This window comes from Geotrypetes seraphini, chromosome 6 (assembly GCF_902459505.1).
Source record: "Geotrypetes seraphini chromosome 6, aGeoSer1.1, whole genome shotgun sequence".
Lineage (NCBI taxonomy): Eukaryota > Metazoa > Chordata > Amphibia > Gymnophiona > Dermophiidae > Geotrypetes > Geotrypetes seraphini.
In genome coordinates, this window is record NC_047089.1 from 48,345,173 (window position 1) to 48,362,610 (window position 17,438).

The 17,438-nt window shown below is 43.5% G+C and overlaps 1 protein-coding gene across 7 annotated transcripts in view; it reads right to left on the bottom strand.

Moving 5' to 3' along the window:
• LOC117362755 (solute carrier family 46 member 3-like) overlaps positions 1–17,438 on the bottom strand; it is a 43,587-nt gene that overhangs the window by 9,408 nt on the left and 16,741 nt on the right. For 2 of the 7 annotated variants that reach the window (XM_033949664.1, XM_033949663.1), the window contains exons 2-3: positions 6,873–7,132; positions 4,440–5,307 (exon numbers count right to left, since the gene is read on the bottom strand). In XM_033949664.1, the coding sequence (XP_033805555.1) occupies positions 4,440–5,307; positions 6,873–7,064 (1,060 nt within the window). In that variant the 5' untranslated portion in view covers positions 7,065–7,132. The other 5 variants (XM_033949662.1, XM_033949667.1, XM_033949665.1 and 2 more) reach the window with 5 other exon arrangements.

The window sequence follows — 17,438 nt, forward strand, 5'->3', positions numbered from 1 at the left end:
TAATGCATTCTAATATGGGACATTCCCGCATGCTAAGCCCAGATTTAAGGCAACATTTTTTACAGGGTTTTCCTTTTTTTAATTGCAATTCATGTACAGTAGACTCTGTTAACTGGAACTCAAGCCAACAGAACTCTCAAGCAACCAGCAAAATAAAAATGAAAATAAAATCCATTTCTGGCAGAAATTTAAGTGTAAACTTGTCACACGACACCCGAGTACGCCCTTGCTTTGCCTACCACAAGCCCAATAGTTTGTAATGGAACAGTTTATGGCACTGTTCTTCAACCGCTGGTCTGCGGACCGGTGCCGGTCGCAGGAAATTTCTACCGGTCCGCGCAGCGTCGGCAAGATTAAGGTGACAATAGGTCCCGTTTTCAGACTTCCTGTCCCGTTGTTCCCACACTGTGCTGGGGGACAACGGGAAAGGCGATCATTTCCTGTCCCTACTTGTCGCGCAAAAAAAAAAGCCTCCCTCCTTCCTTTCCCCGGGTCGGCTGCTATCTTACAGCCCTGCTGCTGCTACTGCTAAAGCCGACAGGAAGTCTTCTTTCCGACGTCAATTCCGACATCGGAGAGGACGTTCTGGGCCAGCCAATCGCTGCCTACCTGGCCCAGAACGTCCTCTCCGACGTCAGAATTGACATCGGAAAGAAGACTTCATGTCGGCTTTAGCAGTAGCAGCAGCAGGGTGGTAAGATAGCAGCCGTGAAGAAGGAAGAAGGGAGGATTTTTTTTTTTTGCGCGGCAGGGAGGGAAGGAGGTAGGCAGGCAAGCAGGCTGGCTTTGGCCAGGGAGGGAGGGAGAGAGGTAGACAGGCAGGCAGGCTGGATTCGGGGGTGGGACAAAGTGTGGAAGGCAGTGAGAGGGACATAGGAAGGAGGCACTGGGGTCAATAAAGACAGGAAGGGGCACTAAGGACATGGGAAGGAGGCACTGGGGGCACTAAAGACAGGAAGGGGCACTAAAGACATGGGAAGGAAGCAATGGGGGCACTAAAGACATTGGAAGGAGGCACTGGGAGCACTAAAGACATAAGAAGGGGCATTAAGGACATAGGAAGGAGGCACTGGGGGCACTAAAGACATGGGAAGGAGGCACTGGGGGCACTAAAGACATGGGAAGGAGGCACCGGGGGCACTAAAGACATGGGAAGGAGGCACCGGGGGCACTAAGAACATAGGAAGGAAAGAGGGAGGGAATAGAAAGGGACAATTCTTGAGCCTGAGTGCAGAAAGAAAGGATACCACAGACAGAAGGAAATGCAACCAGAGACTCATTAAATCACCGGACAGCAAAGGTAGGAAAAATGATTTTATTTTCAATTTAGTGATCAAAACGTGTCAGTTTTGAGAATTTATATCTGCTGTCTATATTTTGCACTATATTTGTCTATTTTTCTATAGTTACTGAGGTGACCGAGCTCACGGAGATGGGGCGGAAACGGGGTTTTTAAATTTTAGTCTTAGTAGTTTGCCGGTCCACAAAATAATTCTTTTATTTCTGCCGGTCCACGGGTGTAAAAAGGTTGAAAAACACTGGTTTATGCTATGGCAACCAGAAACTACATTTATCCAGCAGCTATCAATCCCCATGGCTGCCTGTTAACTGAGAACCTACTGTACTAATGTTCCCATTAGCACATGGTACCTGCATGAAATTAATGTGGGAGCACTTACCCCTCCTATTTAGAAGATGCTAAGGGAACAATTCATCAATGCATACTACACTTTTCCCTCTGTATTCGCGGGGGTTGGGGCAGAGCCGGCCCGCGAATATGGAAAAACCGCAAATAATATTTGGGCTGATTCTGCCCTTATCCCCCGCTTCCGCCGGCTATTTTTAGCCCTGTAAGCCCCCCCTTAAGCCTTACCTGTTGGTCTAATGGGTTTTCAGGCAGGAGCAAGCTTCCCACGCTCCTGCCCTGTGCAGATCGCTCACAGGAAATGGCTCGAGACTACAGGAGCTCAAGGCAGCCATTTCCTGTGAGCGATCTGCATGGGGCAGGAGCGTTGGAAAATCGCTCCTGCCTGAAAAGCCGCTAGACCACCAGGTAAGGCTTAAGGGGGGGGTGGCTTACAGGGCTAAAAATAGCCTGAAAAATGAAAAAAAATTTCTGGTCAAAAATTGCGAATAACCGAATCCGTAGATATGGAATTCGCGAATATGGAGGGGGGAAGTGTACTGCTAAGATGGGTTATTTTGCCACAAGTTGTGCTATTTTAGAACAGGTCTAATTGGATAAAATGGAGCCCTGTGCTAAAATAGCACAACTTGTAGTAAAATAACCCTTTTTAACAGTAGCACACAAAAAATTGCAGTCACTCCAGAATCCTGAGGTTAGATTAATTTTTGGTCTAAAAAGATATGAAAGTGTTGCATTAGCGTATAAAAAAAATCTTCAGTTTAGAGGTGAATTAAGTTTAAATCAGCTTGCATAGTTCATCGTATAAACAGACTGACTTCTTCAGAAAATGTGATTTTGGTTTATTTCTCATTTGCATTATTCTTCCACCAGATTATGTGGCACTATATCACTACATTTTCCACACATTAGAGGAGTGTGGTATAAACGGCAGCTCAACTCCTCTTTTGCTTACGCTGCAATTACAATTTGGAATAATCTACCTGTTTACATCAGGACTGATATCAATCAATTAAGGTTTTGTAAAAATTTGAAAAGTTTTTTTATATGACTGTGCATCCCTCCTGCCCCGTCATATTCATGTTGGGGTCCTTTTACTAAGGCGCGCTAGCGGTTTTAGCGTGCGCTAAATGCTAATACGCCTATTATAGTCTCTGGAAGCCTCTGGAAGCGCAGTTCATGTCAAAGATAGGCGCCAGAAATGTAGGCCTGGAAAACCCTGACCTACATTTCTGGCGCCCGTCTTTGCAAGAGGTACAATTCTCTAACCAGTGACATCGCGTGATTGACAGGCATTCGGCGGTTGCCTACAACAGCGCTGGTTACAGAATTTGAGCTTTATTTATTTATTTACTCAATTTTCTATACTGTTCTCCCAAGAGAGCCCAGAACGGTTCACATGAATTTATTCAGGCACTCTAGCGTTTTTCTCTTTCTGTTCCAACGGGCTTACAATCTATCTAATGTACCTGATGCTTAGTGCATACTAATCCTAACGCGCTAGCTGGATAACATGGGTACACCCATTCTCTGGGCATGACATCCCCCCTCCTAAAATATTTTTTTAAAACAGGCAAAGGTTACCATGCACAAGCAGGCAAAATACCACAATGTTTTAACGTGTTCTGCCTGTTAAGTGTATGCTAACTACACATTTGCCCCCTAATTCCATACAAAGTGTTGAAAATTCTGCATGCAAATTTGGGGGCATACCCAAATAACAACCTTGTTCGCACCAATAATTGGCGTTTCAGCAAGATATCGGCATGGATTAGAATGAATTACAAGTTACGCATGCAAATTTTGGCACAGTAGGTTTTACACGTGACAAAAAAAGGGGGCATAGAAATGGGTCATGGGTGAATCAGGGACATTCCTTTAAGTTACACACGTAGTTGCAGAATAAGGACATCTGCGCCTAGCTTTAGGCACGGGCATGTGCAGCACATTTTCATTGGTGCAAATGGCTGCACCTTAAGTTAGGCGCAGTTCCCGGGCATATGTGCTAGTCTATAAACCATGCCTAACTTTAAGCATGGCTTGTAGAATAGCACTTTTTCAGCATTGATTTTTTGGGCACCACATATAGAATTTACTCCTAAGAGCTTAACACCCTTTGATAAAAGGGCTCCTTTATATGTAAAACTATTTTATGCAATGATTATAAAACAGTTTACCAATCTTTATGTGTCTGAATGTTTAGCTGCTTTTTTGCTTGTTTTCTTTCATTTCTTTTTCTATTTCCTATTTTGCTTTTCATTAGTATTTTTGCAATGGAGGAGTAGTTAAATGGTTTGTGCAGTGGGCTGAGACCAAGAGAATCTGACTTTGATTCCCCTGTAGCACTGCCTCATGTACAAAGATTTTATCTGTAATGTAATATGTAAACCATTTTGTAGCTACAGAAAGCTGGTTTACCAAATCTGATCCTCTTTTCCTTTTACCATCTTTCATCTCCTCTTCTCTCATTAGGGATATGCATGGGATAAACATTTTTGGTTCTTTTTTTGTTTAAAATTATTAAGACAAATGTGTGAAGCTGGGGAAAAAACCTCCAAAATCTGTGAAAAAAGCTGACTGAAATGAAAACAAATTTTGGTTTCTGCAGAAAAATTATGCACAAGCAAAGCAGTTTGAATCTGCAAGTCATTTTTCCAGGAGCATAAATCAAAGCAAAACCTTTCCAGACTTTTTAACTTTAATTATTGGTGCAAACCCCACATGTATAAAGTATCCGGGGAATATACAGCAACATTGGAAGAACTATGGCTCTCTACATTTATTTCAAGCTTACCCAAAAACATGGTCTGTGTAGTTGTGGCAAATGCAGCCATGATTATTCCACCAATCCAAGAAATGATTCCAATGAGCACAATATAAGCGTCCTTGAGGCAACAAGAAAATAGGTATATTCCTAGGAAACTGCTCAGAAAAACAAGAGTAGACAAAGAGGATCCCCAGCCAATGAGAACTTCATTCCAGCAGAGGGGCGCGTCTAGTTCATAGAGAGTGAAAAGAGCAACTCCACCCATATTTGAAAACAGGTAAGTCATGAAGGTACCGAGCATCAGAATAATCACAATTCGCTTCCTACAAGAGGATGTTTTGAAAAGCAGAAACACCCCACAAAATATTTCTTTAAAGACCTTGATACTGAAGGCTTTTTGCTCAGAGTCCAATACTTTTACTGTATCTTCTAGACAAAAAATAATATAGCCAATATTAAGAAAGTGAAGCAGAGATATAATTACAAAAGACCAGGTAAAGCCTAACTCTCTCAGGAAGTAACCAGAAGAGAGTCCTGCCAATCCACCTCCTAATCCAAGAATCATGTCAATCAGAGCTATGCGTATAGTTTTTTGTTTTTCATTGTGGCACAAGTCAGCGACATAGGAAAAGCATCCCCCAAGAAAGGTAGCAAAACTGCCAAGAAAACCACCAATTAGTGATGATGCAAAGAAAAGGTACAGAGTCAGGGAGAAATACGACATGGCAAAGCAAAAGGAGGATGACACAAGGGACCCAATAGAAGGAAGAAGCATGGCTGCTTTACGTCCATGGTGATCCCCGTAGGCTACAAGGATCAAAGCCACCACGAGACTGGGGATTAACCCACTCAGATCCAATGACATTGAGAAGAGAGAAGCTCTTTGCTGGACTTCCTGCAAACCATCAAAGAAAGAAAAAAAAAATACAATGATATTACATATCAAGTATATACAGCTTAAAAATAGCTGGCAATAACTACACAGCTTGCATTGTCCTGTTTCATAGCCATCTTGGTGTCCAGATTGTTACTGATGCATTTTTATAATTGGTCTTGCTTCTGTCACTTCATATGACATTATAATTTGTGGCACCTAGCTTCTATAAATCACATTTTTGTTTGTTGTATGTAGACTCTCCAAATTGCACTACACTTCGTAACTAATCTAATCAGTGGAGCTCGACTCGGTTCACATGTAATTAAGACTAGAGTACATAGCAGAAAACATAGGAGAAGGAAGAACTAATTAAAAACTAAAGTACATAATAAAAGAATACGAAAAATAACTATAATATTATCATTTTGCTGAGACTGTAGTTAAACCATAAAAGCCTAATGGAGTCAGGAAGTTCATTCCAGATATCTACAAACTTGAAAACAAAAGAACTACTGAGCTTCCCAGTAGATTTAATTCCCTTAAAGGAAGCGAAAGCAAAAATATTTGTGTGTTTCTCAAATGGCAAAGTCTAAGAATATTCCAACATAAGGGGACAAAAGGATCAAATATTCCATAGAGAAGCTTGAAGATTATGCATGTGCATTTAAACTGGATCCTTAAGCGAACTGGGAGCCAGTGAAGCTTTATTAGCAAAAGGAAACATGATCATACTTTTGTTTCCCAAAAAGAGCTTGGCTGCAGTATTCTGTAGTAACTTCAGGAGAAGGGAGGACTGTTTGAATTTTATGTTCTAAGTCTTTAGAATACACTAATTTCTGTATTTATTTTGTGGTAAGTGTATTGCCTCAATGGAAGAAAGTCATGCCATATAAATTGGAGAGACCACTTGTCCCTCTGTTGTTTAGGGTGAAAGCTGCATTTTGTGGATAGGTATTACTTAGTGGTCCCTTTATTTAAGATGATCTGACTCCAGTAAATTGAGAACATTTTCTGTACTAGGGCAGGCTTTGTGGAATAAAGTACAGTACTTTACAGGATTCATTTAGAGAAGCGCCAGCTGATGGCTTACAAGACGTGCCTCTCACCTCTGCTCCTCTATGCACCTCTCCTGTGCAGAACCCCCCCACTGGCAGCTCTGGGCCCTGTCTGGAGGGCCTCCGCGCATGCGTGTAACGTCATATCAACATCTGCACATTTCTGGATGCCCTCCAGCCGTGGCACAGGCTTTAGGGTGCCACAGTGTCCAGAAGTTTGCAAGACACTGCTCTATACAATTCTGTGGTCACCCAGTCAAAGAAATTGATCAGATTTATCTGACAAGACCTGCCTCTAGTGAATCCATATTGCTACAGGTCCTATTTGCAAACAGACGCACTCTTTATCAAAAATGTGTAGTCTTTAAACTCTTGACAACAGAGCTTCTGGAATGAAAAATGCCAGAAGACCCCAGAACAAAATGAGCATTCCTTTAAAAGACAAAGGAAACAACAAAATGAAAATTTTTTGATTGCACTTCCCTTATACTGTATTTATATAGGTATGAAATAGTCTTACAAACTCACCTTTTGCTTGATATAGATCGGATTGCTTTCATTGATTTCACAATGAGAGATGTTGAGGCTATTTTTAAAACTGGAGTTGTTGACTTCTTCCCACAGACTGCGATATACATATTGTTGAATCAATGGATAGGTCATGAAGCTTGCAAAAGAGTAAATGGCAACTACTGGCTCCACTAGTAACAATTTCTTCATTTTCAGACTTCAGTAATGAGCAATTTCTTTCAATAAGACTTTTATACTGGTCTTCACCTCACCATCATCTGAGGAAAAACCCAAGGATAAAATAAGTGTAACAATGATGTATACATAGATATATAAATATCTATATTTATACATATTCACTAATATGGTTTGCCCCATATTTCCCCTAGGAATCATATCCATAGGTGGGCCCGGGCCCCTACACTTTGCAGTTGTTGGTACACCATTTGTATAGTTTGTGGGAATCCCCAAGTCCCACCCACTGAAAAAAATCTAGAGCCCACCCCAAGTCAGCTAAAGCACAGCCGAGAGAGGCAGCAGTTTGATCTGGTGAAAGTCAGCACATTGAGCATGTTCAAGTCTCATTTCAAGTGCGCCATGAGAACTGAGCATGCTCACAGTGCTGATATCGGCAGCTCAAAGGGATACCACTAATTGCCATGCTTTAGCTGACCTGGGCGGGCTCCGATTTCTTCAGTCAGCAGGGCTTAAAGACACCTGCCAGCTAAACAAAATTTAATTTTACACTTCCCCTCCCCATTCGCGGTTTCCCTATTCACGATTTCACATAATCACAATTTTTTTTGGGGGGGAGGAGGAAAAAAAAACCTAGATTTTTGTCTTCCCCCCGGCATCCTGGCCTTACCTGGTGGTCTAGCTGGTTATCAGGGCAGGAGCGATCTTCCTACGCTCCTGCCCCGTGCAGATAGCCATTAGGAAATGGCTGTGGGGAGTTCCCGTAGTCTCTCGAGAGACTACGGGAACTCCCCACAGCCATTTCTTAATGGCTATCTGCACGGGGCAGAAGCGTAGGAAGATCGCTCCTGCCCTGATAACCAGCTAGACCACCAGGTAAGGCCAGGATGCCGGGGGAAGGCGGAAGAGAGGCGGGGGTGGGTCAGAGCCGGATATTCACAGTTTTTCGCCATTCGCGGTTTGGCTCTGCCCCTATTCCCCGCGAATAATGAGGGAGAAGTGTAATTCTGGTGAGAGTGGTGGTGAGGTAGAGCAGGGGAGGGAGGGAAGAGGAAGCAGAGAAAATGGAGCACTTAGTGCCTGCCCATGTGAACCATCCCTCCTACCCCAAAAGAAATAATATCGGGCTATGCCATATTTTGTGATCCATTCATTAAGAACAGTGGCATAGTAAGGGGGGCTGCGAGGGGGGGGGGTCGGTCTACTCCAGACACCATGTTTGTGTGGGGGCCGGCACCCCTCCTCCTCTCCGTGCCCCCGTCCCCTACCTCTTCCCAACCCCCTCACCACGCACGCGCCTCACCCTTCCCTTCTCCAGCACCTCTAGCTGAAGTTGTAGTTCGCAGCGGTCAACAACATGCTCCTCGCGACCCCGTCGGCTCTCCTGCTGATGTCACTTCTGGGTGCCGCACACAGGAAGTAATGTCAGGAGAGCCGACGGGGTCGCAAGGAGCACGTTGTTGACCGCCGCTAGCAACAACTTGAACTAGAGATACGGTGGACAGGAAGGGGGGGCACCTGCGGGGGGAGGGATGCCACTGCCCTGGGCACCTCTCACCCTCGCAACGCCACTGATTAAGAATATAAATGGCCAGATGCCCAGCGGACACAAGGGTGTCAAAAGTGCTCATGTGGTAATTATCTAATGGCTGTACGCCAATGGCAACATTAGCACATGGCCATTAACAGAAAATCAGCCATTTTCCAGTTGTAGTAAAAAATGACCTTAGCACATGGGAAAAATCCATGTGTGGATGCTCTAAGGCAGGGGTATCCAAAGTCCCTCCTTGAGGGCCAAATCCAGTCGGGTTTTCAGGATTCCCCCAACGAATATGCATGAGATCTATGTGCGTGCACTGCTTTCGATGCATATTCATTGAGGAAATCCTGAAAACCCGACTGGATTAGGCCCTCAAGGAAGGACTTTGGAGACCCCTGCTCTAAGGCTACTCTTTACCACCGCTTTGTAAAAGGACCCCTAAGTCCTTTTTAAGTGTGTGTGGGGGGGTGGGAAGGGGTCCTCCCATCCTAACCTTCACATACCTACTTGTCTCATTTTTGTTCTTCTTATATATATGATTAGTGGGGCAAAGGCTGTTTTAACCAATCAGACTGTTTAGTTATTTATCCCTTACCCTAGTAGATGTGAAGCCATGTCATCTGTCAATCCCTCCTCCTTCATGGGCACATCTAGAATCAATACATAACTTGGCTTTTTTCTATATTTCCCTGCTACTCTGGAATGCTTTACTAGTGTCTCTCTGTAAGGAAATGCCCTTAAAAGAAGTTTAAAACCTAGTTAAAGACCCATTTTTTCTCCCTGATGTTCAAAGAATATGCTCCTGAATTGCTGGATCTCTCTGGGGCTATGAAGCCTGTCTGTAAATTTTCGTTTTGATGCTTTTTAAGTGATTGCCTTTCCTATTTGAATGGAGTTCATTTTCCTGACTTTTATTCTAGTTGATATGTAAGAGGGGGTGCTGAAATGTCTTCAGCCCAACCAACCAACTTCCTAAATTCTGAAAGTTATTTTGCCACTGTGGGTGAAGAGTATTATCTTTTAAGTGCCAATTTGCGTGAAAAAAATTCTGTGTTTTGGCATTGTGTCAGATCATTGACTGAATTCCCTACAATAATTAGTCATAGACTAGTACACCTTCTACATTTATGGATATGTGTGGAGTCGTATTGTGCACTCAAACTATTTTTTGTTAAGGGAAAAAGACTTCAAGCGTCTATAGCTGTCTGATGTTAGAACTTGTCTTAACAAGCTAGTCTTTTGAGAGCTATCATCAGTCAAAAACCCTTCTTTTTTTTCTTTAAATTATTAAAGTTTTTTAATTCATTTTCTTATTGTGGGCTTATGTTAAATTCTTCATTTCATTCAATAATTAATTTAGGGAACCTTAACCCTGGAGCTCGCATAAGGCTAGTTTGTTAAGACAAGTTCTAATAGCTAATCCAGAATACTGCAGCCAAGTTGATCTTTGCAAAACGCAAGTCTGACCATGTCTCCCCACTTCTAGCCAAACTTCACTGGCTCCCAGTGATTTCCAGAATCCATTTCTTGAGACCTGAGGCGGTCCAGAGGAGGGTGACGAAAATGATAGGAGGCTTGCGCCAGAAGACGTATGAGGAGAGACTGGAAGCCCTGAATATGTATACCCTAGAGGAAAGGAGAGACAGGGGAGATATGATTCAGACGTTCAAATACTTGAAGGGTATTAACGTAGAACAAAATCTTTTCCAGAGAAAGGAAAATGGTAAAACCAGAGGACATAATATGAGGTTGAGGGGTGGTAGATTCAGGGGCAATGTTAGGAAATTCTACTTTACGGAGAGGGTAGTGGATGCCTGCAATGCGCTCCTGAGAGAGGTGGTGGAGAGTAAAACTGTGACTGAGTTCAAAGAAGCGTGGGATGAACACAGAAGATTTAGATTCAGAAAATAATATTAAATATTGAACTAGGCCAGTTACTGGGCAGACTTGCACGGTCTGTGTCTGTGTATGGCCGTTTGGTGGAGGATGAGCAGGGGAGGGCTTCAATGGCTGGGAGGGTGTAGATGGGCTGGAGTAAGTCTTAACAGAGATTTCGGCAGTTGGAACCCAAGCACAAGACCGGGTAAAGCTTTGGATTCTTGCCCAGAAATAGCTAAGAAGAAAAAAAAAAAAAAAAAAATTAAATTGAATCAGGTTGGGCAGACTGGATGGACCATTCGGGTCTTTATCTGCCATCATCTACTATGTTACTATATTTCAAATGCTCCTGCCTGGCTTTTAAGATCATTCATGGCATCCTTCCTCCCTTAATCCCACTATCTTATAACTCCTCGAGTCCTGACTCTACCAGTCCTGCCCAAAGGTATAAACTATCCTTCCCCTCTCTACACGGTATTCGCTATGCAGGCAAACTGGGAAAATCCCTTCTCTTCAGAATCACAGGTCTTTGGAACGACCTTACTACCCCGCTGCGGAACCTGGGCTCCCTCCAATTATTTCGCAAACAACTGAAAACCTGGCTTTTCACTAAAATGTAATTCTATCCCCCCCCCCCCTTACTCTTCTCTTCTATATATAAGTTCATGTAAACCTTTTTTTCCTTCTCTTCCTATAATTTAAGTTCTTGTAAACCGTGCCGAGCTCCACATCCGTGGAGATGATGCGGTTTATAAACTTAAGGTTTAGTTTAGTTTAGCATCTTCATATAACATTTAAAGGCTTTTAGATATTTAAATGTGCTCATAAGCTCTTCAGCAAGGCGCCACAGCAGCGGTACAATGTCGCTGGAAAGGTGCTTGAATTTTAATCATAACACATTGGATGGAGCAAGGATACTTGCTTCTACTGGAGTGGCAAATGTTATGGCTCTACAAAAGTTATTTAACAGTAGACCACTTATCTGAAAAGGTCAGTTCACGGCTCCAACACAGTCTGTGTTTCGCTAGGCTAAAACAGGAAGCCGGAAGGATGAGCTTTTTAAATTGATTTTATTTACAGTGTGCAGTGCACGAGACCTCCAATTTGCATCCAGGAAGCCTGATTCACTATAGTGTACCCTTATTGTAAACTATAATAAGATCCAGCAGACTTAAACCTTATACATAAGAAGGCTTCTGCTCTGCTGCTCCAGCACTAGTCTCTGGCTCTGACAGACCTCTATGAGATTTTAGCACTGACGGATCCTAATACTTTTCCCTCCCTATGCTGAGATGGATCCGTCAGAGCTAAAATGTCATAGAGGTCTGTAAGAGACAGAAACTACAAGCGGCACGGACACGGACCTCAGATTTTTAAGGTTTTAGGTCCGTGAGGTCCACGTTTTACCCCTTCCCTGCAACTGCACACATATCCATTAGTTTAGAAGGTGTACTAGAATCACTGATTGAACCATATCTACATCATTGTCTTCTTGGTTGGGCTGAGAACTTTTCAGCACCTATTGGTACACTGCTCTGACCTGTTTTCTCAGAAAGGGCGGTACAGCAAGTGCAATAACATAAAACACCCCATTCCATCGCCTATGGTTCCAGATCAGATAATGATACACCTACAGCAAAAATGATCTGCATAAATCTTTCTACTGTGTTTCTAAATCCCACTTCACAAAAATTTAACAAATTAGGCTGAAAACCTCGAAAACAAAGCACTGGATGCTGTGCAATACCATCCGAACCTGTCGTTTATTACATGGATTAAGAAATGATGAATTGCCAGAGAGTATACAGTACAGTACTTACAAATTCCAGAGGTACAAGAATCCAGCTACAAAACTGCATTGTCACACTATCGAACACTGTGCTCGAGCCAAGCACCCGAACGGAGCGTGCTGAGACTCCGCCCAATGATCGCTGATTGGTCCCTTGGCTTTTAGATAGGCAGAACGAAAATTACTTTCTTATCTCACACCCTGCAGAACAGTACAGTTCATCTATATGTAGAGGCAATACTGTATATGCTCCTCCCCCTAGCCACAGTGTTTCAGTGTCTTTTTCTGTCTAAAACACGTGACCCGGATGCCCGGTGAGTTTTAAGGTTGAAGAAACCAGGCAAAGCAGACGAAGAGAGACCCAGTGAAGCAGAAAATCAAGGTGCAATGAAGCAAAAAGTAGAACAGAGGCATAGCGTTCATAGTCACAAGGATGTTACTCCTGGAAATTCTCAAGCAAACCATACTCTCCTGATCTTCTTATATAAACATGAGTATTACAAAAAAACATACTTTTAAACTAGGAGTCATGTAGGCTTTCATTTGAGAGCATAAAGGAATCAAGAATGAACTTGCTTTCACTTCCATGCCTTTCACAGTGTGCAGAAGCAGAACAATCATACCCACTTCTTCTAATTGAAAGCTGGGGGCTGGGCACTCTTCCAGCGTCCAGCAGAGAGGTAGTGACTCTCTAGTTTGAAGCGTCTTCTCTCAAATTAGTTTCACAGTCTGAGGTAACGATTACAAGAAAAGCAGAGGCTGAGTTCCAGCAAAGAGTATACTGATCGTTTTATTTACTCGTTTGTTTGGAAATCCCTAACACTAAGGGCTCCTTTTATCAAGCCGCGGTAGCGGTTTATCGCACGCAATAGCGCGCATTACACCGCCGGCGCGCTAGCCGCTAACACCTGCCTTGAGCAGGTGGTAGTTTTTTTGGCCAGCGCGGGGGCTAGCGTGTGATTATCAAGCCGCGCTAGCGGGGTTAGCGCGCGTGACTTTTAATCATGCACGTTACGCTATTACGCACGTTAAACCGCTACCGCGGCTTGATAAAAGGAGCCCTATATTTTCTAATTTTACCTAACTTATCCTATCCTTTATTAACGTGTAGCGCGGATTTTAGTGCCAGCAGTGTAGGTAACTGCTCCGACGCTCATAGAATTCCTAAAACCCGTGCTTCGCATTAGTAAAGGAGGGGGTTAGTCCCACCCAAAACATTCCCAGACCCTGCCTCTTTTCCAAATGCACATACAGTAAAACCTAGATTTGTGAGCATAATTCATTCCAGAAGCATGCTTGTAATCCAAAGCACTCGTATATCAAAGCGAATTTCCCCATAGACAATAATGGAAACTCAGACGATTCGTTCCACCACCCAAAGTCTTTAATACAAAATACTATATGTACTTGTATTGCAAGACCTCGCTCATTTAGAACAGTCACTACACTCCCACAGCGTCAGAGAGAGAAGAACCATCGGTTTAGTTGTGATGTGTGTATACTATATGTCAGGGGTGTCCAACCTGCGGCCCTGGTCGAGGGCGATGCAGTGTTTTCCTCTGCTGCCCCCGGGTGTTTACCGTCTTGCCAGCTCCCTCCTCTGGCTGCATTTGCGCGGTTGTGCAGCCCCAGAAAATTTTTTTTCGGCCAATGCGGCCCAGGGAAGCCAAAAGATTGGACACCCCTGCTGTATGTACTCGTATTGTTTAGAACAGTCACTACACTCCCACAGCGTCAGAGAGAGAAGAACCATCGGCTCAGTTGTGATGTGTGTATACTGTAAGTACGTGTATTACAAGACATTGCTTGTATATCAAGTTAAAATTTAATAAAATGTTTTGCTTGTCTTGCAAAACACTTGCAAGCCAAGTTACTTGCAATCCAACTGTGTTTGTGTTTTGGATGTATATATTATGACTTGCTAAAATCAGGATTTAATCATATATTTGATATATTCATCTAAATAGGGATAGGGATTAGGACTTGTATACCGCCTTTATGTAGTTTTACAACCACACTCAAAGTGGTTCTACATACAGGTACTTCAAGCATTTTTCCTTATCTGTCTTGGTGGGCTCACAGTCTATCTAATGTACCTGGGGCAGAAGTGACTTGCCCAAGGTCACAAGGAGCAGCATGGGGTTTGAACCCACAATCTCACAGTGCTGAGGTTGTAGCTCTAACGCTGCGCCATACTCTCCTCTGTTTTATGCACATCAAAATTGCAAATAGAGCTTCTTAAAAACCACCATATTCAGCAGCACTATCTCTTGAAGTTGAGCTACTGAATATTTGTGTCAGCAATCCGCTTACTTTAAACCTGCTGTTTGACCGACCTAACATAAATGGATAACATATCTTTGTAGAGGGTCATTTTATAAAGGCATTTTGGTACATATATGCCAGCTTACATGCATAAAATGCCTCAGAAAATTATCCCACACATACAAGAATGCGTATAGCTGTGTTCTGGGGGTAGAGCTGGGTATAGTATGGGTGGTTGCAATGTATTCGTATGCTTTATTAAATATATGCAAATGCATATATGTAGGCCTGACTTTGAGTTGATGCAAATGTACGCAGATTCATTACGGCCACCGTTTTAGCTGGATATGGGAATGGGACTTGATATACTGCCTTTCTGTGGGAAATGGAGGGTTAAGTTACTTGCCCAGAGTCACAAGGAGCTGCAGTGGGAATCGAACCCGGGATTGTGCTCTGTTTGTATATCTTTATAAAATAGGTGCTTGCTTGCCCTTCACTCATATAAAATTACCCTCTTGGAAGTAAATTGTATAAAGTAGGCATTCACATTGATGCAGCGCATATGCATACATGTAAATGATTAGAATGCTATCATATATGCATGTACTGTATGTGTACACATGCACTTAAGTGCCAAAGTTCCACCTAAGTGTTTTTCTGTAATTTGCATATGTCTGCAATAGCATGTCATTTATACTGTAGATGGGAATACAAATGGGCGGGTTCAGGGTGGAACATAGATAGAATACACACTTGTGCACATACAAGTTGATAATCAAAGCAATTTAACTGGCCAGTTAAATCACCTGTTTGGGGCTAACTGCTTATTTTCAGCGGCACTTAACTGGTTAGTGCAACTGGAAATGACCAGTTAGAGCTTAAAGTGAAACCAGCTATTTTCAGGGCGTTCGGGGGTGGAGTCAGCGCTTGTCTGGTTAAGTGCCACTCTTCAGCACTTAGCCAGCCAAAGTCACTGAAAAAACCAGAATCACATAAAAGTCAGTCCTACCTTTACGTGGCACCCCTTAGCCAGTTAAGTGCTAAGTAGGAGTGTGTGGCGCAGTGGTTGGAGCTACAGCTTCAGCACCCTGGGGCTGTGGGTTCAAACTCAACGCTGCTCCATATGACTCTGGGCAAGTCACTCAGTCCTCCCTAGCCCCAGGTACTTTAGATAGATTGTGAGCCCGGGACAGAAAGGGAAAATGCTTGAGTACCTGATTGTAAAACCGCTTAGATAACCTTGATAGGCAGTATATAAAAGCCTAATAAACTTGAAACTTAACCGACTATGCTGTAGCCGGCTCCACAAATGCAGAAGTCCAATGCTGAAGCCCAAACAAGGACTAGTGTTGAATTTCTGAGTATAACACTGGCAGCAAAACATTGAGTGCTGCCAGCTGAATATCAACCCCATAACATATAAAATACTATAAGTTATGCGGCTTATGAATATTTAATTACCTGACGCTTTATCGGTTCCTGGAAAGATGCTGGAAGCAATGGTAAAGGACACAATCTGCGAACACATAGAAAACAATGGACAACTGAAGGCGAGCCAGCATGGCTTCTGCAAGGGAAGGTCGTGCCTCACGAACTTGCTGTACTTCTTTGAGGGAATAAACAGTCAGATGGATAAGGGTGAATCCATAGACATCATTTACCTTGACTTCCAAAAAGCCTTCGACAAGGTACCACACGAACGGCTACTTAAAAAACTGTGGAACCACGGGGTGCAAGGGGATATCTACCGATGGATCAAACACTGGCTAGCGGGCAGGAAACAGAGGGTTGGAGTCAAGGGCCAATACTCAGATTGGCAATGGGTCACGAGCGGAGTTCCGCAGGGGTCGGTGCTGGGACCTCTACTATTCAATATATTTATTAACGATCTGGAAACGGGGACAAAATGTGAGGTTATCAAATTTGCTGATGACACCAAACTCTGCAGCAGGGTTAGAAACACGGAAGACTGTGAAGACCTACAAAAGGACCTAACGAGACTGGAAGACTGGGCAAAAAAGTGGCAAATGAGTTTTAACGTGGAGAAATGCAAGGTCATGCATGTAGGGAAAAAGAACCCGATGTTCAACTACAAAATGGGGGGAACACTGCTAGGGGTGAGTAACCTGGAAAGGGACTTGGGGGTGATGGTCGACTCATCACTGAAACCATCGGCGCAATGTGCGACAGCCTCAAAGAAAGCAAACAGAATGCTGGGCATCATCAAAAAGGGTATCACAACCCGGACGAAGGAAGTCATCATGCCGCTGTATCGCGCAATGGTGCGCCCGCACCTGGAGTACTGTGTTCAATACTGGTCGCCGTACCTCAAGAAGGACATGGCGGTACTCGAGGGAGTGCAGAGGAGGGCGACTAAGCTGATAAAAGGTATGGAAAATTTTCCATACGCTGACAGGTTAAAAATGCTGGGGCTGTTCTCCCTGGAGAAGAGGAGACTTAGAGGGGACATGATAGAAACCTTCAAAATCCTTAAGGGCATAGAGAGAGTAAATAAGGACAGATTCTTCAAACTGAGGGGAGCCACAAGCACTAGGGGTCACTCGGAGAAATTGAAAGGGGACAGGTTTAGAACAAATGCTAGAAAATTCTTTTTTACGCAGAGGGTGGTGGACACATGGAACGCGCTTCCGGAGGAAGTGATAGGCCAGAACTCTGTACAGGGGTTCAAGAAGGGTTTGGATAGGTTCCTGGAGGATAAAGGGATAGAGGGGTACAGATAGAACTTGAGGTAGGTTATAAAAGTGGTCAGAAACCACTTCACAGGTCGCAGACCTGATGGGCCGCCGCGGGAGCGGACCGCTGGGCGAGATGGACCTCGGTCTGACCCAGTGGAGGCAACTTCTTATGTTCTTATGTCTCAGTGACAAACTGTCAAGTGATGATGTGTCAGGTGATG